Raw genomic sequence first — 27,788 nt, 5'->3', positions numbered from 1 at the left:
GTTACTTAATCTTACATATAAAATTGGGGTGATTGTGACATACCAAATGCTCGTAGTCATGACGAAGTTTTACTGAACTTTATGTTGAAAAGTAAGACACAATAAAATTATATCTCAAATTTAATTCCTACAACTGAATTATAAAAAAAATAAAATAAAATACAAGAATATTCATATTTGCATCGGATAACCAGAGGTGATTGAGATTCAATCGTACAATTCAATCCTTAATTAGATACATGTTATTTTTACTTTAACACAAAAATAACTAAGATATTCCCTCCATTGAAATTTTTATTTTTGGAAATATCCCGGACTTCAAATTTGCAACAAGCCAAAATGAAACCGACGCACAGAAATCCACAGATATTGGATTTTCTCGCCGAAAATATTTATAGAACTAGAACTAGGTTTTATTTTTTCTCCCACCCACGACCCGTGATAAACCCTAGAGCTTTCATTTTCTGTTTTCCCGCCTCCATGCCTGTTTATAGATAACCCTTTTGTCTTTCGAAACCCCATTCGCTCTCTCCGAATCCATCTTCTCTCTCTTCTAGTTTCGAGGCCCTAATTCCTGCTTCCTTTCTCTTTATAATTCTCCCCTCCATTTGAGGCCGTCTCGAAACTCTTGATTCATCGTCCAGAGGTCGAGTTTCACGCTTTGTTACAGGTAAGTCCGAAATCCTAATTCCAGTTTTATCTTTCGTCATTTGGTTTATGGTCTTTCATTCTGATTTCGGGTGATCGTTCTATTTTATTTTTTTTATTCTTTGGTCATGTTGAACGATTTATTTCCTTTCCCCCAGAGATTCACAAAGATTACCTTTGTTACTAGCTTCTGGAAATCATAATCTGGTCTCTTTTTTCTTTTTGTGTGGTATTGGTAGCCATCGTCGATAGATATCTGCAAAAGTCTGGTTGCGACTGTTTCATTTCATGTGCATTGCTTATCCATTTAATGTACATTTGTTATCTCTGGTTTTCTGCTTATAAATTATCACGAGTCGATCTCTTTTTGATATTGGTATTTTTCCTCTTTATTAACTTTTTGTTACTTTGCCAGTGCGATCCATGGATCCATTGGTACCCTATCGCAAGAAAGCAAAAGGAGATGCTGTTGCTAGTGGTAATGGATTTAATCATAACTCATCTTTTGGAGGTACTTTTTGTTGGTTTTGAACCTTTTGGTTGCCATGTGTTTTTTCCCAACATTATTGATATTGCATGAATGAATACCAAATTCATTATTTGGAACAAGTTATTTTTATGATCAGAGCAAGGATTCCATATCCCTCATTTTCTTGCTTAGCTTAACATAAATAGTTGATGAAATTTGGATTACGATGCCCATTCTAATGTTATAATCCGTGATAATTTATTCATGTGGTCACTATGTATGGTTCTAATGGGTGCCTACTCCATCATTAATTCAAGTATTATGGAGTGTACATTTCTTTGGTTAAAATGACCCTTTCAAGGAGCTGGGAGAAAGGCACCTAGTGTGTATTGGCCATCCCCACAAGTTCCGTTGTAGAAATTTTTATCCGCAAAAAAGGTGTTACATATGATTATGTTCTCAATTAACTGTCGCCCAGGACTGTTTTCTCCACCGCTGCATGCCCATCTCTGTTTACTATGCATTTTAATGGCTCTCTCTTTCTCATCCTCTCTCTTTCCCTCCCTCCCTGCCTCCTTCTCTCTCTCTCTCTCTCTCTCTCTCTCCTTGAGGAACTGATCTGTAGGTTCTGTACTGGCCATTACTGCGATTAAGTAAACTCGTTTGTTAGTTTTATAATTTTAAATAACAGTTGGAAGAAGCATTATTAAATTGCAGCTTTTAGACAATCTAGTCCCATGTCACTTGATCTTTAAAATTAATTACGACTAGGGAACATAAGCATAATTGCTCTGGATAGAATTACCATGGAGTTGAAATTTCTCTCTTTTTCGTATGTCTTTGACCAATATAATATCTAGTTAAAAGTATCATGCATTAATATATTTGCTAAAAGCCTTTGCTTATAACATGGAATTTTATTTTATTTTATCGATAATTGAAGATTTAATAAATTATCTAATGGTATTCTGAAATAAAGAACTTAATGTGCTGTAACAGAATTGGGTTTGGCTGGGTTAGGAAGCAAATCAAAGCCGTGTACGAAGTTTTTCAGGTTATAATCTAAACTGATCCAATTCAAATATGTAAAGTATGGTATCTTCTATGGATATGAAAACTTTGACATCATACTTTATTATTTATTTATACACTCAATAGCGATTTTTTGTTCCTAATTATCGATTTTTTAGTTTTTTACAGGATTATACCATCCTCATAATGAAGTCCATGAAGAAAATAATCAAAACCTTGTATCAAGTTGTTAGTCATTAATTTAGAACCATTCCTCATTCAAAATATAGCAAAGTGATCTAAACATTTTCCATGGACAATGGCCATATTTTAAGAAGCTATTCATCGTTCCATGTGTAATGTGGAAGTGGAGCTGTTGTTGGTTTATGTTTTTCCTTTAATTTTGATAGGGGCTTAGGTTATTCAGCCACCCTCTTGGCAAATAAACACTTCTTGTCAACTCCATAGTCACTTTGAGTAGTATCTTTGGCAAATAGACTTTGAAATACCCTAAGGTTGTCAAGTTTTAGACTTATTGAGTTCCTTTAATCAAAGGGAATACATTGGTCCTTTCATTCTCATACCTTCTAATATTTGGCTGAATATGGAGTGGATGAACAAGCCGGATTGCTTTTCCTAATCCAAAATCACAATACAAATTCTCTCTTTCTCTCGCTCTTTCAAAACTACTATCTCTCTATCTAGGACACAAAATCCTAGTCTTCCGCAAGTCTTCTCCTAGTTGGGGTTGGAGTTTGCAGTATATTTTCTTCCCTTAACTGTATTCCCCCATCTTTGCATCAGATTGGGGTATTTTTCACAATTGCCTCATGTGAGACTTTGAAGGCAAGGATTTAACTGTATGGAGGCTGCCTTTACGAGAATTTTTTTCAATGTGAATCAAAATGGGATTCTTTTCTCTTTTTGGGCTATGGCTGGAATTCCAGCACCAAGTGGTGCTACATGCCAAATGGTGCTCAATCCATATTTAAATTAGATTGCCGTCATTACTTTTGCTACTTTTCATTAATTATACCCTATTTTTCATTTTCACTATTTTGTTGAGGTTCCATTTTAGTAGACTAAAAGAGATAAGGATACTGTTTATAGCAGTTTATAAAGTCACTTCTCGAGCTAAAAGGCCATGCAGCTCCAATATTTATTTATTTTCCCAAAATAGGTTCTAATGAGAAGCTTGTAGATAAGTTGAATATTTGAAGGTTTAAGGCGAAGCTTGCCAAAAGCACTTAGATATTAGGAAGAGTGTGATATATGAAAGGGCCATCCCATTAAAACTATTGAGATTTTTGCCTAGAGCATCAAATGACGGGTGAGTTAGCATGGCGGGTGTAGTTACAAATAAAATGGGTGTAAAAACTAGCTCCCTCAACATCCTCCCACACACACACCCACCCACACCCACACCCACACCCACACCCACACCCACACCCACACCCACACCCACACCCACACCCACACCCACACCCACACCCACACCCACACCCACACCCACACCCACACCCACACCCACATACACGACCAAAAAAAATCCCTCTTTGGATATTATCTTTTTTCTCTTTGGGAAATGGCTATGTATATGCCTTATTAGTTCCCATTAGAACAAGACTAGGTGCAATTGGAATTGCTATACAAGAGTTTTAAGCATCAACTTTGCACTAGTGGTATATAATGCTATAGTATTTGTTCATTATTATGTTTCATGTTCATTGATATTGTGCAACTTGTTCCTCACAAAAGATCGACTATACTGGGTTCTGTCATGTATGTTATTAATTTTGTTGTAAACTCCATAAATCAGTGATTTAAAAAGTGGACTGTCCAATGCCTAGGTGTTCCAGAAGGCCTGGGCACATCGCCCAAGCGTAGGAAGGATATCCCTGGGCGCCTAGCAGCTGCCTAGGGAAGGAAATGCCCCTTGTTGCGGTCATTTTTTGTTCATTGTTTTAATACTAAAGAGCAAAATTGTGGGTTTTAGGTTCATTTGAAATCTAAAACCCATTAGAGCCTATTTTAGAGAGCGACAAACCCCAAAAATCTAGTTTTTGGTGATTTCCATAGGATCAAAGGGTTTCTCAAAGTTATGGTTGTCAAGAATTTATTTCATTTTTGTTTTCCTCCTCGTGGTTGTGTATTGTGGATTTGTAGTTCACTGGTTTGGTAACTTTGGTAATTTGGTTGGTAAATTTTAAGTTTTAATTATGTGTGGACTGTTGAGTATGGACTATCAGATTATGGATAATTAACATGGACTTATAGTTTTGGAGTATGGAGTGTGTGCTATGTGGAGTTGTGTACTATACATTGATGTGCCCTAAATCCTTAATTCTTATTTGTTATACAGTTATACTTATACTGTTAGACTATAGAGACATGTTTCTTTCTACTAGGCCACCTAGCTTCTCGGCGCCCGCCTTGGCGTTGGGCGGCTTGGAAACCCCCCGCAACCTAGGCGCTGCCCAACGCTTTTTGAAACATTGCCGTAACTTAAGCTTGGCATGGTGGCATCTTACTAACCCTTAGGCAAATATTTTAGGGTTATCAAAACATGTTTTGAATTGTCCACTCGAAGTTCGTACCAAATTTTCTACCTGCATTCATGTTTATGATTTTAAATATAGACAATATGGTTATATTGACTGTATCAGGTATCATCCTTCCTTTTGATTATAGTAGGTGTTTGGCTGCTTTGTATATCATCATCATCTTCCGAGCCTTATCCCAACTATTTGGGGTCGGCTACAAGAATGCTTTTTTGCCATTTTGCTCTATTAAGGACTATGCCCTCAGTAACACCATAAGCAATGCTGAAAAATTTGGCCGCCTAGGCAGTCTGGCTTTAAAAATGCTTAGGTGTGCTCCTTGGTAACCACCTAGCCGCCCAAAGGCGGCGGCTAGGCACTTGCATTAAGGTGGGTGCCTAGATGCAACTTGTGGGAGGGAAGAAAAATGCCCTTGGCCGAGGTAAAAAAGTAACTTTTTCCTCTTAAAAGGGGGGAAAAGGTTTTTTTTTCTTCCATTTTTTGGGTCTAGGCATTTGCATTAAGGTGGGTGCTTAGATGCAACATGTGGGAGGGAAAATAAATGCCCTTGGCCAAGGTAAAAAAGTAATTTTCCCCCTAAAAAGGGGCAAAAGGTAATTTTTTTGTGCCGTTTTTTTAGGGGGGGTGATTCTAGCTCACCAAAACTATACACGCCTAATGCCATCTCTTAGAAAAAAAGAGAAAAAAAAACAAAAGAAAGAAAAACATAAGTACCTCAAAAAAAAAAAAATTTCTCCAAAAAAAAGAATAAAAAAATAGTTGATGCATATAAATATGGTTGCGGCCCATATCTATCTTGCTAAATGGGCTCATTTTCTCTCTCACATATAAGAAAAAGAAGATAGCTTCCAAGTGATCGTTGGGAGTCCCCTTTCTCTCTCTCACACACACAAACACACACACTGGCCCATATGCTCTCTATACATACAATACATAATAAAATAAGGAGATACGAACTATATTGGGGGGGGGGGGGGGGGGTGCATTACAAAATAGGATCATGTTTGTCCCAAATTACGGGCGGCACCTCACCCCCCTCGCAACATTTTTTTCCCCAAAGTTACCCCCCTATAGGGTAATGCGAACACCGAAAAGATGAGATTTGTACCGTGCAAAGCAAAACAACTGTCCAGTGTTTGACCCTTCTCTCTCTTAAGCTCTCTTCCCCCCCCCCTCCTCAAACCATCTCTCTCTCCCGTAACCCCATCTCTCTCCCCTATATAAATTTAGACTAAAACAGTGCCCATATTGGCATTAGATCAAAAGACCCAACATCGTAACAAGAGAGAACTCACCGTAACTTCTAAATCTGGATTTGATACGATCCCATTAATTTAAAAGAACAATATAAATCTAATTGTTGTACACTAGGTAGGCCCTTTTGCAATGATAAGAAACTTCATAAAAACCCATGAATTAAAGAGCATACAAATTTCATGAAACATCAAAAGATGCCATCTTTATCTGATATCATACCATTTGTGGAAAAGAATTGTAGAATAAATCACCATTAAACCCCAAGAGAGAACTGACATATATATACTTTTTACCATTAAGTTTCACTCTATTCTTGTGAGAAAAGTGCAGAGTTGCAGCTACGGTCCTCACATTCCTTGCTTCATGAGAAGAAGCTTTTCAGCAAGGAAAATGGCGGCTGTCCAACCCTAAAGAACCATAGTGGCCACCATATTCCACGATGTTAAAATTCAAAAAACAGGGAATCTATTAGCCTATTGTAAGGTTTTGGGGGGGGGGGGAGAGAGAGAGAGAGAGAGATGGTTTGAGTGGAGAGAGAGCATGAGAGATAGAAGGGTTGAGAGAAATTATTTTTTTAAAAATTCAGAGTCACGATATTTGGAGAGAGAGGGCTTGCTGGTTTTGGTGATAGCAGATAGCTGTCCGGTATTTTAAATACCAGACAACTATTTTGCTTTGCACGGTATGAACTCCATCTGTCCGGTGTTTGCATTATTGGACCAAGGGGTGGGGGGTAACTTGGGGAAAAAAAATGCCGTGAGGGGGGGTTGTCGCTCGTAATTTTGGACAAACGTCCCATTTTGTATTTGACCCCCCCAATATGGTCTGTATGTAAATTTCTCTAAAATAAGAGGATGATCTCCAAGTGTTCCATGTGAGGCCCTCTCTCACAAACTCATATTCTCTCTCCACATATAAGAAGAAGAGAAATATATGAACGTGTCCACCAAGTGTTCAATGTGAGACCTCTCTCCTACATGCTCGGACCCATTTGCTGGCCCCTCCAAGGTGCACAAGTATCTAGGCGCCCGCCTAGGCAGTTGAATCCGCTTTTTTGACCACTGACTATAAGTCATCATTTATCTTCTTACTACTTTTACCCATGTTGATGCAAAGTTTCAAGAATGGTTTTTAGGAAAGGTGGCGTGAGATAGTTTTCTTTTAAACTTATCTTATTTTAAAGTTGCTTAACAGATTTAGTTAGATTTAGTGAGATATTTAAGGGGTATTCAAATAGGAAAAAGATAAGAGAGTTAGATTTGGGTAAGATCATGATAAATATTGAGAAATAGGGGTGGTACGTGGGAGAGAGAAAAGTGTGAGAAGAGAGAAATTAGGGAGGAGAGAGAAAATAGGGCAAAGCTCGTGGAAGTTAGAGAGAGGTCATTTTTTTTAGTTATCTGTTTTAAAGTCTATTTAAAAGGAAGAGGTTCCTCATTGTAAACAGATCAGAGAATGATCATAGAGAGTTGAATAAAGTTGATCTTGTGATAAGATCTTTTTGGGGTAGATTCGCATGCAGACCTTGTTTTTGGGGTGGATTCCCTTGCATACTTTGAGAGAGGGTATATTCTCTTAACTGTTTTTTTTTTTATTATTATTATTTTGGTTGTTATTTTCTCCCTGCATCACATGTCATTTTGGTCTTCCCTCCTCCCAGTCCCTCCCCTTTTTAGATACTTCTACTTGAACCAAATCACTTGTCTTATCTGGTGTTGTTCTAGGTCGACATTGTACATGGCCAGACCACCTAAGTCTAGTTTCCTCATCTTATCACTCATTAGAGTTACCCCTAAGTTTTCTTGAATATATTCATTCCAAATTCTATCCCTTCTTGTCCTACTACCCATCCATTTTAACATCCTTATCTCAGTCACACTCATTCTATGGATATGTTATTTCTTGACGCCCACTGTTCCTTCGCGTAAAGCATGGCTGGTCTTACAACCATCCTATTTCTCTGTTAGTTTCATTGGTATACGACGATCGCATAAGACTTTAGAAGCATATCTCTACATTCTCTACCTAGCTCGAATTCTATGCGCGACATTTTCTTTAATCTTTCCATTCTCATGGATTATCAATCCAATACATAAATTCTTGGCCATCAATCTTGACTAATTCTTCATTTCTATTCTTAGTATTACTAAAAGGGAAAAAGGATAAAAGAAACAAACATAAGGAAAAATGAGAAAAAAACATTCATGCTATTTCTTTGTTTCACTTAGATAAGCTCTCTCTGTCTCCCCCCTTGCTTCTCGTTCTCTAGTATCTGAACCCCCCCACCCCCTTTCTTTTTTCTCTTCTCTCAACCTACCTTCTACCCTCTCACCCCTTCAACCCCGTTTTATTTTTAATCATGAGAACTTTTTTCCCCTAAAAAATGGAGAATACATACACACACACGCATACACACACACACACATATATATATATATATATATATATATATGACATCACTGAGGATATGCCCTTTTAATAGAGTAGAATGGAGAACCGGGATTCGCGTTGCCGACCCCAATTAATTGGGAAAAGGCTAAAGGGGAAAAAGCAAAACGAAAAAAAAAAAGAAAAAAAATTTCCTTTGCCCTTTTCCCCCCATTTTTCTCTTCTTATCTCCTTTCCCTTTTTCTAGATCCTCGTTTCCTTTCCGCTACTCTAGATCCTTGCCTTTCTTCTTCCCTTTCTCTCCTCTTTGCCCCTTCACCCCTAGTCTTCCAACAATGAACTAGTAATGCCCTCCGACTATTCCTAGTTGGAACCCCCTTATCCTCTCTGAATCCCTCAAAGGGTTAGCCCTTGATGTAGCGAAGGCAGGGAGACAACCCCTAGATGCAGGAAAATAAAGCTTGACTATTACTGGCGTAGCGAAGGAAATCTGGCATCCAACGGCCTAGCCATTATCTTCTGTGCCTTCTGGCCCTTGAGATCATCCCATGTTTTGTAGCCACCCTTTCACCGTTCGGATCATCTCAGCCTTGGGATCTCGTCAGTGGATAATCTATTACAAACCTCTCTTACATTAGGCTCCTCTTATCCCATCTTTTCATCTAGGCCCTGTTCTTCTCTTTCTTATCTTTGTTTTTCTATGAAGTTTTTTTTAGATTTCACACTGTTTCGTCTTCTTTTCTAATTTTGTATATTCTCTCTCCCCCCTTGTAGTTTGAACACGCAATTTGTGGGATGCCATTCTTTTCTTCTTCCTTACCTAATGTATTCCAATGTTTCTCTTTCAATAAAGTTAACCAGCGTCAAGAAAAAGTATTACTAAACTTGCATTCCATATATTATGTCTTAGTCCGGCCAATTTTAAACCTTTAGATTTGAGAGCATCCCTCCAAAGTTCAAACTTTGCGTTGATATTGTCTCTAGTCTCATCAATCAAAGCTATATTATCTGCAAACAACACACGGTACGTCATCTGTAGATGCTTAATTAACTCGTCCATAACCAAAGCAAAGTGATATGGGTTCAACGCTAACCCTTGATGTAAACCTACTGTCATGATGCAAACCTACTGTCATTGAAAACTCACTTCCCTTCACTAGTTATCCGCAAACTAGTTAGCGCACGTTCATACATATCCTTCACCATGTTAATATATCCTTAGAAACTTCTTTATATTCCAACACCTAGCATACTCTCTGGGTACCTTACACGTATGGTTTCTGTGAATCAAGAAAGGCCATGTGGAGGTCTTTCCTCTTCTCCTTAAACTTCTTAATCAGTTACCTAAGTAGGAAAATCGCCTCCATGGTTCACCACCTTGGCATAACTGAACTAATTTTTTCATAAACTCGTTTCATATCGTAGTCGTTTAATCACTCTCCCCCACATCTTTATTGTGGCTCATAAATTTGATACCTTGATACTTCGTACAAAGTTTTATGTCTCCTTCATTCTTGTAATTAGATATCATGATACTTTTAATCTATTCATTTGGTAGTTTCTCTATTCTCAAAATCTTGTTGAACAACTTGATCAACTGGACCATGCCAATCTCTTCCATGCAGTTCCAGACCTCCAGTGGTATATCATTTGGTCTTAAAGTCTTTCATATCTTGATCTTTCTTAAAGCTTCTTTCACTTTAGATATCATAATCCTAGGAATGTATTTATGACCTCGTACAAGGGCTAAGAATAGATTGGATTAGGTTGGGATCCACTTGGATCAGGATTCGGATCCAAAAAGTACACGTGGGATCCAGATCTGTATTTGGACCCGATTGGAACAAGAATATTTGCATTTGGTTTTGGATCTAAAAAGTATACATGGGATCCAGACCTGATGGGATCCAAAAAACTATTTTATATGTTATTATTTTTCTATAAAATAATTTGTATAACAAAAAAGTACTATATAAAATATGTATATAAAATAAAATAAAATATTTTAATAATTGAGTTGAATCCAGATCAGACCCACCTGTACGTCGATCGGATCAGCATTACTATTCAGATCCACATTTTGGATCTGGATTCGACTTGTCGGATCCAAATCTTGGATCCATACCCGGATCCGGATAGGGTCCGAAATTCAGGTTTCAAATCTAAACTGTAAATTGTCAACCCTACCCAAGACCTCATACTATGTCAAAGGTTCCTCCTAACATGTTCTTAGAGCAGCCGTCATTTAACAAGTTTTGAAAATAAATTATCCACTTTTCATTGCCCTTGTCATTTGTCATTAAGAAAGACCCTTCCGTCCTCACTTTTAATGCATTTAACATGACCTAGATTCGTATACTTCCCCCCTATCATTGTTCTGGTAGAGGCATATATTTATTATGTTCAAGAGATGGTATTTGCTGCGTAAATTATTGTATTGTGGATCGATTCATACATCTTAAGATGCATGCGCACGCGTAAATTACTTGTTGATGCAAGGGAGTAGAGGAAAGAAAATAAATATATCAGGAATATAACAAATTAAAATAAAGAGATGAGAGATTATACCCTCTCTTAGGGTTTACGAGGGAGTCCTCCTTAAAAAGATCTCTTCACAAGATCTAAGATAAACTCTTATTCTTTTTACTTCATCCTATTCTGATCTTAGAGTTACTTATCTATAAAAGAAAACAGCCCTAGAGCCTAACTTGTTCCCTAGGGAAGTCTAACCAACCCATCATCTCCAAAAAAATAAAATAAGGTTCCAATTCCACACCTCAATTCTTTATAAATTAGAGAAAAAGACAAACACTCCTAAAGAAGATTAAAAATACAATATAATCCTAAATATGAATTTTAATCTCCTAAAAAGAATATATAATAAAAATAAAAAACCCTAATTACATTATTCTCTCGGGGTTGGGAGACGCTCTACCTCTAGGTTGTTTATTTATCATATCCTTGAGAGGCCTTTCTCATAGTTGGTGATGTATTCCCACCGTTTGCCTTGGTACTTTATCTTCTTCAATAAACCAATTGATCAAACACTTAATGTGCAACTTGTAAGGGAACTCTTGGATGTCAATCATAATGTCTGATTTCTTTTTTGAGCTCATCCTACTTGAAAAGATTGACTTGAATATCGAGATCTCGTGGATGCTCTACAATACATGGTCTTGCTTGCTAATTTGTACATTACGTTCAAGATCAATTTAACTAGACGCCTACAAGATGAGGTACTGTGGGGCATGTTGTTCGCAGATGACATAGTTTTGATCGATGAGACCTGAATCGGCGTCCATACAAAGAACTTTGGAGGGATGCTCTAGAATCCAAAGGTTTTAAATTAGCCGGACTAAGACAGAGGATATGGAATGCAAGCATAGTAATAAACTAATAATAGAAGTAGAGATAAGGAAGTAGTTAAGATTGACAGCCAGGAAGTACAAAGAAGACCTCACTTTCGATATCTTGGGTCAATAATATAGGAAAATGGAGAGATTGAGGAAGATGTCGCACATAGAATTAGAGCTGGGTGAGCGAAATGGAGATGTGAAATTGGAATTTTATGTGATTGCCGCATGCCAATGAAGCTGAAGGGCAAGTTCTATAAGACAATTGTGAGACCAGCTTTGCTCTATGAGGATGTTGGGCGTACAAATAACAATATACCCATAGAATGAGTGTAGCGGATATGAGGATGTTGAGATGGATGAGTAGCAAGACAAGCAGGGAGAGAATTCGAAATGAATCCATTTGGGATAATTTAGGTGTGGCACCAATAGGCGAAAAGATAAGAGAGAGTAGACTTAGGTGGATTGACCATGTATGGTGCCACTAAGTACAATACCTGTTAGGAGGTGTGAGTTAGTTTAAGTGGAAGGACTTAAAAAGGCAAGGGGTAGGCTCAAAAGGATGTGGTTGGAAGTAGTTTGGAAAGATATGGGGACTTATTGCCTTATTGAGGGTATGACTTGTAATAGAGCAAAATGGCATACTAGAATTCACGTTCCGACCTTAATTAATTGGGAAAAGATTCGTCTCTAAGATGAAATTTGGCACTAGATCTACATGGTTGTGAACACCCTCTCTTTCCAACTGTTGCAACTGCTAATTCATTATGCTGATCTCTCGTCGAATACCTTGCATGGATTGGTTAATGCTTTCGTCAAATGTTGTTTCACAGCTTCTATAATTTGTGGCAATAGATCATCATTAACAATAGTAGGTTTAGGTGGCATTATGATGGTTGGATCTTGTAAAGCTCTTATACCACTTGATGCTTGGAACACAAGAAATAAAATAAATAAATAAAAAATAAAAGACAAAAATTAAAGGGGTGAGAGATTATACCCTCTCTTAGGGTCTGTGATGGAGCCACCCTAAAAATATCTCTTCATAAGATCCAAACTAAACTCTTATTTTTTTTACTCCATCTTTTAGTAACATATTTATAAAAGAAAACAACCCTAAAACCTAACTTGTTTCATAAGAAATTCGAATTAAATCCGAACCCTTCGTCCAAAAGAAAGTTCCAATTCTACCCCTCGGTTTCTAAAACTAAAAAAAAAGGACTTAAACACCCAAAGAAGATTAAAAACCTAATATAACCCCAAATCTAAATTTTTATCTCTTAAAGATAACAATAAGATGAAAAAAAAAAAAAAAACCTAGAACAGGAATTTAAATTTTAAAAATTAATACATATAAGAAAATGAATTCTAATCTAATTAATTATGTAAAATGTAAAAAATAAAAAAGATGAAAAATGAGATTTTAGAGGTTTTCTTTTCTTTTATAGTTTTCTATTTTCTTGTATAGTTATAGTTTTTATAGTTAGTATAGTAAAGAAATAAAATATATAATTCTAATATAAGTGAGAATGAGTAAAGCGCAGCTGGTAGTATGTAGGATTTTTACTGTCTGTTTAACACAACCCCATACTCATCATCCCATTACATATTAAGGCAATGTAGGAGCACCTATTTAGGTAGTGTTTTGGAAGATGTGAAGGCATGGTAAGTTGGTAACAAATGGGTGAAAGAGGTTCTTGGCAACCATGTTATGCAGAGTTGTGGATAGAGAAAGCAAGGCAGCTCACGGGGTTGGGGGGGGCGGGGGGGGGGGTGGGGGGTGAAATATGACTATGGCTCCATTATGGGTAAAGGGTCCTATTATTTTAGTTGTTTATTAATACTTCTTTTGATGTTGTAAAAAGGGGAAGCTTTGAAAATTAATACGTTTTTATGAGTTTCTTTATCAGGTTTTTGCATTGTTGGGCTAGAGGCAGTATTTTCTAAAATATGCAATTGAATGTGGGTAGAGGATTGAATAGTGATGGCTTAAGAATATTATTTGGTAAATCTATAAATGAATGGGTCATTAATAATATCATATAAGATCTGTTATAATAGAAGTATTTAGACAAAGTAAAATTGATAGTGGGAATCCCCGTTAGTTAGGTATTTCAACAAGATCATGAAGTTGGAGCCGTCCATATTTTTCGAGAAGTTAGATGCCATAAGCATATCTCATTGGTATGGTTTTAACAAGTAATTTATCTTGCTATAATTAAAAGGACCCAGTTTCTATGCGGCCAAGCCCGCATATGTAGAAATGCGGGCCTCTTAATAAATCTATTTTTGAGATGGATTTTAAGACTCAGTTTTTAAGGACATGTAATCTCTAACATGGAAATCATGAATATGAAAAAATAAATAAATTTTAAAAACTAAAAACAATAATTCTTATAAGAAAACATTTGGACTATTAGTTTCCATTGTTTGTAGATGGAACACCTACTTGCATCCATCTTTAAGATGAATGCTTTACACTTTTTGGACCGCATATATAGAACTGCGATCCAGCCCCAATGAAACGATTTTCCTAAATAAAATAAATGAAGTTTTTGTTTGAAATCAAATCCACCTTTTTTTTTAGCTAGGTAAAGATGAGTAGGAAGAGAGAGCAATTGTATCCTTTGGGTTAAGACTGTTAGATTATTAGGCAAATACGGTTGTTCATTATATTAAAGTGACATTTTATGAATAGGAGTATTAGCCTAATAATCTAACTGACAAGCCAGGATCTGGCGTCCTTAGTCTTCTTAAAATATAGTCCTTTCAGTCAACGCTTTCCAAAAAAAAGAGTAAAAAATCCAACAGACAAGCTGCTTCGTTATCTAATATGAAGTTTAGGTTTATAAATTTTTTTACTACACCCTTCTGAAGATGCATTATCAATTTACAGTCAATAGCCATTTTTGAACATATAAAGGTATTTTATCATAAAAAATCGGGAGCGGGAAACTATAAATTCACCACTGGAGTGGTGTAACCTACAGTAGCCCTTTATTATTTTAATTCAATTATTATAGATTGTCATATAATATGTGCAAGTTTCAAAGTGTTAATGCTATAAAGTTAACATTCTCCAAAAAAAAAGCCAAAGTGTGAATGCTACTTTCTCTTGATTTATTTTAATGTGTTGTTGAATGTAATAGATCCTTGCTATGTTTTGGACACACGCACACACCTCTCTCTCTCTCTGTCGTTGCCTCCCCCAGCCTCCCTTCTTTTCTGTGCCTTCAGTAAAGTGGTCAATATCGGTGTGTGTGTGTGTGTGTGCGTGCGTGCATGCATGCGTGTGTGTGTGTGCGTGCGTGCATGCATGCGTGTGTGTTCATGTCCCCTCTTCTTCATGTCATGAGGAATCCAACACCCGTTGCCCCTGTCAGACTCTAACACACATAGCACTGTAAGACATTATTGGCTGAGTTGTGTGTGGTTGTATGCGTGCATGTGTTTCCTAGAATTCACCAAGATGACTGGGGAATCACCTGTGTTTTGTAGAACTTGTAAATACTTAATTCTTTTTAGAGTTTCAAACCTTGCTAGGTGGTTGAGTTGTATCAACTCAACTATAGCTGATTTTTTATCCACAAGGTGGCTGAGTCGTGTCTCTTACGTAGAGGTGACTCATACTTTTTAGAGGTGACTCAGACTTTTTAGTTCATATGGTAGCTAAGTTGTGCTCGTGCTGACTTTTTATTCCCTCATGGTCGGGAAGGCTACGGAATTACTGGAGGGGTAAACTCCGTGATTGCATTATAGAATTCTAAAAATGATAATGTGGTTAGGGATGGGCAGGATAGATAGATTCCTACTAGTTCGATTGTAGTATACGAGTAGGCCGTCTATCCTAGTGAAGTTGGTAAGGTGCGTTTTAATTTCACCTGTGATAGAGATCTTGCTTGTGTGTTTTTTGTTTTGGAAATAAATTATCTTAATTGTGTCAGTTTCATATAGATTCTCCAAATATTTTTTTTGTTTGCTCTATTATTTAAACAGAGCATATAAATTAATCACACCAAACTACTCCTCCATTTGTACAAAGTGTGGAAAATGAAGACATATGGTGGCACGACAAAGCATATACAGAGGGGAAAACAGGAATCGAAGAACAAAGTTTCCCTGGATTGAATGACTCGCAAGGAAAGGGTACTTTGGGGCCAGAAGTTTCCTTTTTCACACTTTTATCTGCTTGAGAGTTCGCCAAAGTATTAGCTTTCTTAAACTCTTACTGAAAAGTGACAGAATCTGTGATTGGCTTAAAGAATACCCTCCAAAATGGTTCTTTATTCTCCTAAGAAAAGCTTGCTTGAATTCGAACTGTATATTACCTTTAAAATAAACTTGCTCCACCATGGATGGGGCAGAGGAGGAATGAAACATGAACTTGTGACCGGGGTGGTGTGTGTCTCCAATTCCTGTTGGTCCCTAGAATACCCAATGAACCAACCCACAATGAATTCTGAATGGCATAAACCCCTCTTGGCTTCTCAGTTTATCTAAGAATCTAAATTGAGCCTCCCAAACCCAATTGATGGGGGTTGCCCCCGATTAAAATGTCTTTTTTGGTGTGGTGGTCTAGTCTATTACTTTGAGCACCTTGGGTAGTCCACTACTTTGAGCACCTTGGGTAGTCCAACAACAAAGGACCTATTCCATGGGCTGCTGGACAGATTGCAAAGGAGGCCATGGCACAAGCTGTGAAACCACAATGAAACAAAAGATAATTCGTTGTCCTTTTTGCTTGTCACTTCATAGGAATCTTTGGAAGTGGAGATAACAGTAGTATAATTTTTGTTTTTTTTGAAGTGGTAATGGTGGGAATGGAGCCTAAGACGTAATGTTGACGCACGTCCCCATTGGTTGGCCTTCTGTTAAATTGGCTGGCTTTCTCAAGTGAAACTTTATACAGTTTGGTTGATGTTTTGGTTGATGCCCAGTTACACACTAGGATGCTGACATGGATCATATGTTCCTATTTCATCTGTATTGAATTAGCCTGAGCTGCCCTATACAGAAGGCCATGGTGGGACCTCAATGATTGCTAGGCTGGCATTCATTTCTTAAAGGTATCAATCTAATACTTCACCATTCGAGGTGCGCCTCGAATGCATAGTCAATCATTTGCTGATGTAACTAGCAAGCAAGTTTTTGAAGTTTGTTAGTGAGAAGGCCAATGCATGCACACTACAATTGTGTGAAACTGGCGTATAAACCGTGTTTCGGACATGATGCAAGTCAACATTCATCTCGTCATATATAATTGCCACTTGTATGTGGAAAGTTGTTGGGGTAAATTCGAACTTATGCGTTGAATCACTAAAATCAAATTTCTTTTAGGTAGAGGGACTTGGATCTCATTAGATTAGCATTTGATTTGTAGTTGATATGATTGCCCCCCTTGTGGCTGTAACTTCCCATCCTGCAAATATTATACATGAGTGTGGATTGCACTTGTGAATTTAATAAAATAGTTCATGTCTTTCATCTTCAGGTTTTTCCTTAGAAATTGTAGTACACTAACTCCTGTACCAAAAAAAAAAGTTGCAATGACCCTTACATAATTCTCATTCTTTCTTTTGTTTTTTTAAATAATGCCCTATATATAAATTTTCTTCTTTCTTGTAATTTTTTGACACAAGATTTGTTAAGTCTAAATAAGAAACTTCTCTAAAAAGAAAAGTATGTCAGATACTTGAGGTGCAGGGACCATCATGATCATCATCATAGCCTTTTTCCCAATTAATTGGGGTTGGCTACACTTTATGCGCAGGGATAACGAATATAAAAGTCTTTCCTCCAAAATGTTGATCGTTATGAAGATTAGTATACTTTGTGCAGATGGGCCTTGTTTTCTAGTTTGCTTTTCTGCTTCAGTCTATATCGATTAGTTTTAGTTGATTTTAGATTTGGTAAGTTGTTTGCGGGCTAGCTTGCTGGCTCTCATAAAAACTGTCCCCCTTAGATTTTCCATGATGATGTTTCATAGAGAAATGAAATATGAGGAGACAGTGATATATAACATATATCAGGGTTTAAAAAATTACCGATCCAGATCGGAAATCATCCAACCCGAACTGGTTCGTGCAAATATTGGGAACTAGCTGTGTCGATTCGCTGCAGTGGAATCGCCGATAAAACTTGCTTTTGGATTTTTTGATCCGCTTTCTCACCTTTTTCAGTCTAGTATTGGTTGAGAAATGGCTATACAAACAGTTTTGTTGATTGAAACACTGATATGCAAATTTCTGCCCTCGATTTGGCGATTGAAATTGGGGGTTTGCCGGTTTTGAAAGGATCCACCTTTTTTGAGATTTGGCTTCAATTTCTATCCAAATTTTATGTATTTTGGTTTGAGTTGAAGATCCTCGAATCCTCCACAAAATTGTTTCTTTGATTTGTCTGATTAAACTACGATAGTGTATCGATTTTGCTTCGAAAGCCTAGGGTTCATGTGTTCTTCATAGTCAACGAAAATTAAAGAAAATGGTGTTGATGTGGGTCGATTTCTATCAAATTTGAGTGGGGTTTTTGATCCACAGAGCTTTAATTTTAATATAAATTAGGTAAGTTTGTTTTTCATTTCCTATATCTTTTTCTACATTTTTTCCCCTTGAATTCTACGAATTTTAGGGTTTATATATTTACACCCTGTCGAAGTAAGGAACCATGGCATATATGTTTAGATCATATTCCATTTTGAGAGATTTGAAAAAGCACTATCTTGTTGAAAGGTTCTATACATCTTTCGTTACTCAACGCATTTATTTAGACAAATATTCCTTTTTTCCTCTTTCTTGTGTTCTTCATAGTCAATGAAAATTAAACGAAGTGGTGTTGATGTGGGTCGACTTCTATCAAATTTGAGTGGGGTTTTTGATCCACAGAGCCTTAATTTTAATATAAATTAGGTAAGTTTGTTTTTCATTTCCTATGTCTTTTTCTACATTTTTTCCCCCTCCCCTTGAATTCTACGAATTTTAGGGTTCTGCCATTTTGTTTGGTTCTTCCTCAAATTTGAATCAAATTACTTGAAATTTGATTCAAAATGATCTTAAGGAAACTATCTTCAATATTTTAGAGTCAATTTAATGGATATAAATGGAAAAAACCATGAATTTTGGCTATTTTGAGGATTGGTTAAAGGGTTTGTGAGAAATCTTTTTTTCTTTTAAATTATTGTTTTAAAAGGATTGGTTAAAGGGTTTGTGAGATCTTTTTTTCTTTTAAATTATTGTTTTTAGAAGGATTGGTTACAGGGTTTTGATGCATTGTTTTCCAATTTTCTTGGAAAAGTCGTTTTTCTAATGAATTTTTTTAATGTTATAAACTGAAAATTTATAGGTTTTTTTTTTAAAATCTCATAATATGGATTTTTATTATTATTTTGGATAATGTTTAATTTAATATTATAATTATACATTAATAATATTGGTTGATTGAATAGCTCAATTTTCTCCACAAAACCAGTAGTAGCTCAAAATCCTACAGATCTGATCAGGAATTGATTTGGGCTTTCGATGGAGCGGGTCACCTAGGCAAAGGAGGATGTGGTGGTACCTGTTAATAAGTTCAGTAGGCGTCGCTACTTGTTCACTTATAATAATAGCTATAGTGACTTATGAGATTCGTTGAAGGAAGTGTCAGAGCAATTTGACTCTAGACAAATTCCTACGTGATGGATTGAATAGCTCAATTTTTTTTAATATAATTAAATTCATGAGACGAAATTCTAATATGAATTTGGGGTTTTAAATTCCTTTATCTTTGTTTAGAGAAATCAGGAATTTGGTCTAGAACTTCTGTTGTTGAAGTCCTTTTGTACTTCTATCTCTTTATGATCAAAATTAATTTACATACACAACAAGAACGAGTCGCTCAAATGGACCAGCGTTAGAGAGTTTTGTAGAATTGTATTCTTCTGTTCCCTCCTTAGCAAGAGCATCTACCTCAATGTTGTGCAAGAAAATTAAACTATAGCTTTCCTCTCCTTCAAAAGTTCCCATATTTTCTCCAAATTGTTGCATAAGTGTTCATGTGGCTTATTTTTGTGAGCAGCACCAATACGATGATGAGGAAGGAACAACACCGTATTTCATTTTGGTAATAGGTTGTATTTCATTTGTTGCATGCTCTATTTTGGACCATGTATTCATATTCATGATGAATGTAATGGTCAACGAACAGCAAGGGGAACGACGTCTCAACATTCACGTACTTGTGCAAAATAATGAAAGTACATAATGCACCACCCCCAATTTTTTTGGGAACTCAAAAAACACTATTTTTAGTATCTTTTGACATTTCTTTTGAGTTCGAAGCCTGACGATTTTCCCGATTCTCCAATCCAGATCGCCGATCCAGCGATCCAACCTGGTTTTCAGGGTGGCCGATCTGAGTCACAAATCCATTTTTAAACCTTGGTTTATATAAACAAATAGAACATCCATACTTCCTCAAATTTTATTCATGAAAGATGGTATATTTGATACATCAATATAAACACCTGTGTGTCAGTGAAGTTGATGTTTTATACGTGTCTCATAGTTTTTTTTATCTTTTCAAAGTTGACTTTATATAATTAACTTTATGTGGTTTACATGTTTCAATACCAGGCTGTCCAAAATTGTGGGGGGAGCAATTTGCTGTTTTGTACAAATTTTTGAAAAACAAAGGAGCTGAAAAAATATAAACTGCCTGATTAGTACTCTGGAAGCCACCTCCTTGGCTTGTTAATCTGCCACTGCATTGGATTCCCTCTGTCTGTTTGAATGTGATTTGTAAGGGACTTTATAGCTCAGCAATTTTATCAAACACTTACTTTAGAATCCAGGGGGCACTCCTAGACTCATCTCGGTTACCTACATCCATTGAGCCATCGTTGATGGTTAGCGAAGAGCCCCAGCTTCTCCCAAACAATTTGACATTTTCCAATTATGCCTTTGTCGCAGACGAGGTAGGTGAATTAACTCCTATGGGCCTTAAAAAGTGAGCTGCACAGTGGCTGAGCTATCTCTGATAATGCCCATGGTTCCTCATTTCCTCTTGGTCCTGGGTTGCCCTTGGAGCACCCATCAAAATTAAGTTTCATGGTGCCCACTTCCAGAGCCATCTAGCAGGGGGATTAACATGGGGATAGCTCAAGAGATGGATTTCCTTTTTGCTGCAAAATCCGAGGAAGAAGGCCCTAAACTCCTTTCGATTAGTAGTACAGAATATGACCATGGCCTTGATCCAGTCTTTACAGCCTTTACATGTGGCTCATGACTCTCAAAGGTCCTCTTGTTATGTTCCAACCTTATGGTTCATACTATGGCCAAGGTGGATACAAGCCAAAGAAACAAGCCCGTGGCAGTGAAGGGTCTGAGAAGTGGGTTGCAAACAATTGCTGCACAAACACAGATATAAGCCAATACACATTGAGTAGTTCCAGGAGTGAACAACAGCCCTGACTGGCAAAGGAATGGTTCAAACATAGATAGTTTATGGTCTACATTCTTCTTTGCACATATTACACCAGTTTGTTAAGCATGTTTCCCTCTGCTGGATGTTATAAACTTTGAGCACTCTTTTGCTTATAGGAAGCCGGTTAAAAAATTGGATTTTCGATGGTATGGATAAGTTTTGCATCTGAGTTACTGGTCATTGTAAAGCGATGCGACAAAGAAACAACCTGAAGGTCTAGGTTCCCGAGGTTTCCGCACCATTTTATCCCTTCTTGCTGGGGAATGAAATTGGCAATTAGTAGGGAAAACAATGTGTAATTCATGGATCACATCTTCTGTTAGGTTTCTAAAGCTCGGGGAACCAAACCAATTGGCCGCAGAGGATATCATAATCCACTATTAGAGTAAAAAGGGACGGGAAATTACTATCCAAGGAACTACTTGCATTCCACATTCTGCTTGGATTCTTGGTTTTTTATTCAAGAATCTCACTGCACTTGAAAAACATTAGTATCAAGAAAGAATACCTTTCTGGCGAGTGATATTTTGGGAAGCTGCAGCTCTGAAACTATAGGACTTCCATGTTTGATTTTAGGACTTGCTATGGTATTTTGGAAGCTAATAATGCTCCCTGTGGCTTCCAAAATACAATGAGAAATGGGAATTGGCTTCCATGGCCCTCCTTCCCCATGGAAGTCGCCACATCTGAAAATTTGGGATGATGCGGCTTCTGGCTACATCTTCCTAAAATCAAATGCACCCCTCAAGACCCCTGAAACTCAAGCATAGGAGATCTATTTGGCAGACACCTTGAGTTGTCAAGTCCGTATTTAAGTCACATGGAATCTTGCAATAGAAGACCTTGTGTGATGAAACACCATTACCAATTTCCTGTAGTGTTGAGTTCATGTACTCAAGTTTCCGTGTATCGAAACCACCTGCTTTTTTGGTCTTACAAATTGTCCCTGAATTTGCAAGATGGAATTTCCAAGTCCCACTGTTGTTGGCCCATAGAAAGTCTCTCATGAGGCGCTCAACTCTTTTGACCACATTTTGTCTCCGAATTTGCAAGATGGAATTTGTGATTGCCAGCGCCATTTGCCCATACAAAGATACTCTCATGAGGTGCTCGACCCTGACCGCAGTTGTGGGCAAGTTAAAAAGTGACATTTGATGGACATAATATTTGACAAAGTAACTTTTAACATTGCAAGCCTTCCTCTTACGAGGGGACATTCCTTTTCAAGCTGACAATCTCTGCTCCACCCACTCAACAAAACCATCCTCTTGCGCCTGACTTGGTTGGCTTATACATAGCAGCATAACTAAATGTTTTTTACGGATGAAGTTAGTCCAACACCACCCTATCCTTTTAGCGAGTTAGGTTCATGATCCAGATCAAGACTGGATGGATTCAATATTTTTATTTTGCTCAATTTTTGGGGGACTTGATTATTTCTTTATTTTTTTTGTGTATGTTTATTAGGGGTAATTGTTAGAAATAGGATCATTCTTGGGTTTTAGATTAGTTTGATAAAGTCCATTTTTTCTGTAAATTTTTTAAGATAAGTTGAGTCCATGGTTTTCGTTTGGAAGGATAAGTTTTTTTCTTTTTGGTAGGTCCTTTTTACTTTCTTTTGCATGGTTTACTTTTTAGGAAGATTCATCTTTAATAGGAGGTTACCATTTTTATCTTTAAAGAGGCTTATCTCTTGTATTAGCTTGGGGGTACAAGGGGAGGAAAAAGTGGAATAAATTAAGGGTTTGAGTATGATGTGTTTAGAAAATAAGAGCTCTTATTAAAGAGAAAAGAACATCAATTGTATGGGTAGTTAATTTTTATGTAATGAAATAAAATTTATTGGAGAGAGAGAGAGAGAGAGAGAGAGAGAGAGAGAGAGAGAGAGAGAGAGAGAGCTTCTTCTCTTTCTTTATAGTCTCTTATTTACTCTTGATGGGTGTGTGACGAGCTCTCGACTCCCTGTGTTCATTCTTCCTCTTGCTGATTTCTTTTTAGTTTTATTATTTCTCTCTAAATCACGTGGATTTGCCGGTTGTTAGCGGCCGGTAATTCAGTTGTGTTTGTACAAGCCCAGGGTCCATACACCCATGATAGTCTTGGCGATAACAATTTTGATTTTGTAGCTAGCTCGATACATCTTAAGAACAACTAGAGATTGTCCACATGGTGTGATGTGGTGTCGTAGAGCACCAGGCTGTCGTGTTCGTACTGAAGATGTGAGATTGACCTACCTCTTCTCGAGCTTTTGAAGCCCTGAATGAGATTATGGCTGTAGATGTTCGAGATGGACTTGCTGAATAGCTTGGAAACAATAGTAAGCAAGAAGGGGCATATGGTGTAGAGATACAGCCTGGTATAAAAAATGTCCTTATCTACATGATCTTAAGCATAGATGTTGGAACCTTGGGGCTCACGGTCCCACCTTATGAACTTGATCCCGTAGTTCCTCCATGGGATCTTAAAGGGAGCTGGGTTTTAGAGAAATAGGGATCTCACTCCCTATAAAATGGGATCTTGGTCTTCATGCTTGTAGAATCCCTCCAAGGAGAGGAGCTATACTATTAATTGAACTACTGGTCCTCTCCTTGGTATTATATATCTATGTCTTTAGAAATGTTAAACTGTGGTTCAAATCACATCTTGGGTATAGTAGGATTATGGTTTTAAAAACCTATATTTTACTATCATAGTAAACCAATTTATGATATTATTAAATTGTGTTATTGTAGTAAATTAGAGTACTATAACTATGGCTGTGGTAATAATCTAAGGTGTATGATAATGGATCGAGCTGGCATTGGCTCTATCCTAATTTTATCATATACTATCAATTAGTCTCGTTTTATATATAATGGAACCCAGAATCTCCAAGTCAAGACCTTGATCCCATTGACATGAGATCTCGCTCCCGGGTATCCTAGGATGATCCTAGTTCCTAACTAAATGAATGTACAGATGCCGATCCTAACCCTAGGGAGCTTCCACTCTATGGAAGTTCAGCGTTCCTCTAACCAATCCTTCTCCTGCCTCCAACAACTATGAACTTAAGCCTTCTCTCAATCCAATTTGAGAACAAGGCCAGGGACATTCGAGATGGTCCTAGTATGCATACACTCATTGGCCATGTCCATCTAATATTTTACAGTATTTGACAAAGCCACCTTGGTTTGGAGAAATGACACTGCTTCAGACCTGCATAAGTCAGGTAGCTAGCTCTTCTTGTTTCAGGATGTTATTGACTATCCCCCTCCTTGTGCCGCTGGACTCTTGGTACGAGAACACTTTTCCTTGTTTCAGGACCTTATTGAACTCAGCCTTGCCATTACTCTCCTGTTCGTCCCATCAGCTTTCAGGTCCATTGACTCGTCGAGTGAATTTAAGCCCTCAATGTCCCGCGGAACATTGTTCTTCTCACAGAGATGACCAAAATGATGGTATCTGAAGTCAGCGATTTACTTTTTAAAGTTAGACAGAGAAAAGGTCATAACTGAAAACCACAAAATGCTTTCCATTTTGAACAGTCTCTTGCAACTTCTGGTAACATCTTGGAATAATTTCGCAGAGATTTTACTTCAATCAAACTTGACTCCTACATTGTTGGCTCGTCATGGACATGTTACTAATGCTGCCTGGATATTTATCTTGTGTTTGTGTATTTCTATGGAGTGAAACTTTGTATGGTGAATCAGCATGAGATAGTTTTATATAACATAGTTATACTTAATGTTTTTTTCTGGGAAACATTTGATATTTTTAATGTATTTACATCTTTATTACTTGTTTGTCTATGCTCTGCTGTTCCCCATTTTGTGGATTAAGCTTTTGATTTGTTCAATTGTTTCTTTGATTCTTGTTTGTTCCTAAATGGGGCATAGAGGTCAGCACTGCATCCATAAGTTTAATGTTATTGTGGCTGGAATCCACACCCAGTTTGTCTGAAATCTGACTGAAAGCCAGGCTTCTTTGGTTAGTTTTCTTTTTCTAAATAATGATGCTCTTCTACTTCACTTCAGCCTGCCATTTTTTTAACTAAAAAATACAATATCTGGTAGATATTGTAGATGGTTTCAGCCTTTCAGGTAAGACCCGATTGAAATTCTAAGACCTGGACACTTGTCAAATGTAATCTTTTCTTAATAGAAAGATTTATCTTAAAAATAAAAGTATAAACTCCATTAAAATATAATCTTTCTATAAAAGAAAATGTTCTATTTGATGTTGCTACGATTTTCCTTCATTGCACAACTGGTCTTGAACTCGTTTCTCTGCTCATGGTGCAGCATGGTCGGATGCCCATTTGGTGAGGGATGCCACTTCTCTCACTATGTGCCTGGAGGCATCCATGCCGTATCCCAAGTGCAAGGTTTAGCATCTGCCACTAGAAGGCCAAACTCCATCACCAGCACTGCTACCCCTACTTCCGCCTCTCTTGTCAAAACCCGACTGTGCAACAAATACAACACCCCTGAGGGCTGCACCTTTGGTGAAAAGTGTCACTTTGCACATGGCGAGAAAGAACTCGGAATGTCACTCTCCTCCGACCGTACACGCGATCCGGCAATGGCTGTCGGTGGGCCCACTCGTGCAGTTCCCACAAGCTTTGGGGCATCAGCCACTGCTAAAATAAGTGTTGAGGCTTCATTGGCAGGGGCTATCATAGGGAAGGGCGGGGCCCACTCGAAGCACATATGCAGGGTCACTGGTGCTAAGCTCTCAATAAAAGACCACGAGACTGATAAGAACTTGAAGAACATTGAGTTGGAGGGGACCTTTGATCAAATCAATCAGGCAAGCGCAATGGTGAGGGAGATCATCATGCAAAACTCGGTGGGCAATGTGGCAACAAGGCCAGGCTTGGGGCCTGCTGTGGCTGCAGGGTCGGGGAAGGTGTCAAATTACAAGACAAAGATGTGTGAGAACTTCCCAAAGGGCTTGTGCACATATGGTGAGAAGTGCAGCTTTGCTCATGGCGCAGCGGAGCTGCGCGCCTAGTTTGTTGGTGATGACATGTGTTCTCTATCTCTCACACTATCCTTTCATTGCAGGTAAGATCTTGGTTTCTATCTTGTTTGTCTGGTTTTGTTTCATCTGTGTACCTAGTTGTATGCATATTCTTTCTCCAATTTTTGGCCCAGGCGAAAGCTGATGTTTATTTTCAAATGCTTGATTAGAGATTGATCTGATTTTTTGAGTGGCAGGGGGTTTTCCCCCTTTCTATATCTATTTGATTTTTAATTTAGGTACCTAGTTGGCCTAGTTGCATTCTTGGGCGTTATCTATTTTTATCACATGCTAGAATTTGGTTTATATTTCTTTTTTTGGCCAACCACGCTCCTAGTTTTTATTCATGGGTTGGAAATTTCTTTAGGTGGTCTGGGACTTTCCTCGTTTTCCTCATTTCATGTAAGATTTTCAGACATACCTGCATTTGTTCTGTGTTTTGTTAGTTTAAATCTCAGTTTTGTTATTATGAGTCTTTTTTCCTTGTTTCCTTTTTTGTCAGCCTTTTTCTTAGGTGATTTGGGATTTCCCTGTCTGGATATGTATATATGCACTGCAGCTTCCTCGAAGCTACAGATAGTTTTAATTTTGCATCCTCAAAGCTACATATAGTTTTAATTTTGCATGACCTTCCCATTTCCCTTCTGGAAATATTTATTTCCACTATGTGCTACTAGTTCTTGGCTTGGTGTGGTCTTTACTAAGTTACCGATTCCACTGCTATTTTCCTGATTTCATTTCGATTTTTGACCTTATTGGACTTACTTAGTATTAAACGAGCTGGACTATGCGTTCATAGAACACTGACTTCTTTGACAGTACTAGCTTGTGCTTTCGTTTTAGCTGGCGGACCGATTTTTCCCTTTCCTGAACTGTATTTCCTTGAAAATGCAGGGGCTACTGTAGATGGGGACTGGACGAGTGAATGAGGTAATTGAGGTCCTCAATTTTGATTTAGGCAGGACAGTTTTCTATTAATCACATTAAGGAAGAGTTTATTTTAAGACTGGTGTGACTCTCGATCCTGACCATGGCAATTACATCTTTGACTTATACACGAACAATTACCATACTGGAAAGCAACTATCAAATTAATTGGGTATTTGCCATCTTATGAGAATGTATTAGTATTAATATATTTGGTGTGCTCATTCATGGGTTTTTCTCTTACGGATTGCAGCTGTTTATTTTGAAGTAAAATAAGTGCAACCTATTATATATTTAGCTTCGAAAACCCATGGCCTTTAGTCGTTGATTTTATTGGATTAACAATGTTGTTTTCAGCTGTAAGATTGTAGTATGCAAAAGTATGCAATTAATGGGAATTTATGATTAAACCTTCTTTTTTTTTTTTGGGTGAAAAAATTGCATGCTCTCTTCGAATATCGTGGGCCTGTGTGCGTGTGTGAGAGAGAAATTGCCTGGTTGTTTCCAGCATTTGGAAATCTCATTGGCCCTCTGATGAAGTGATCCCGATAGACTGAATCGCAATCCAACACAAAATTGAAAATATTGTTGAACAAAATCAAGGAAAGAAAGAAAAGGTTATACAGAACTTGAAATGTTTCCTTGATGGTTTAAACTTCAAACCATCATACAATACAAAGGAAACATGGATTATTTGATACGTCAGTG

The 27,788-nt window shown here is 37.5% G+C and overlaps 1 protein-coding gene across 3 annotated transcripts; it reads left to right on the top strand.

Annotated features, from left to right (window-relative positions):
* The first annotated feature begins 214 nt into the window (after positions 1–214).
* LOC18437417 (zinc finger CCCH domain-containing protein 14) lies at positions 215–27,304 on the top strand. Of its 3 annotated transcripts, none has more exons than XM_011626261.3 (5): positions 215–670; positions 1,064–1,159; positions 2,117–2,171; positions 25,433–26,197; positions 27,048–27,304. In XM_011626261.3, exons 2-4 carry the CDS (start codon positions 1,072–1,074, stop codon positions 26,142–26,144), a joined length of 855 nt encoding a protein of 284 aa, XP_011624563.1. In that variant the 5' UTR covers positions 215–670; positions 1,064–1,071; the 3' UTR covers positions 26,145–26,197; positions 27,048–27,304. The 3 variants fall into 3 exon arrangements, with proteins under 3 accessions (XP_011624563.1, XP_011624564.1, XP_088712200.1); XM_011626262.3 differs by having other exon boundaries at positions 348–670; positions 1,064–1,126; XM_088856074.1 differs by lacking the exon at positions 2,117–2,171 and having other exon boundaries at positions 403–670.
* The last annotated feature ends 484 nt before the right edge of the window (positions 27,305–27,788 follow it).

This window comes from Amborella trichopoda, chromosome 13, assembly GCF_054954075.1.
Source record: "Amborella trichopoda isolate Santa Cruz 75 chromosome 13, AtrichopodaSantaCruz75HAP2 v2.0, whole genome shotgun sequence".
Lineage (NCBI taxonomy): Eukaryota > Viridiplantae > Streptophyta > Magnoliopsida > Amborellales > Amborellaceae > Amborella > Amborella trichopoda.
Note: the sequence above shows the minus strand (reverse complement) of the source record. Positions and strands in the feature narration are given on the sequence as shown.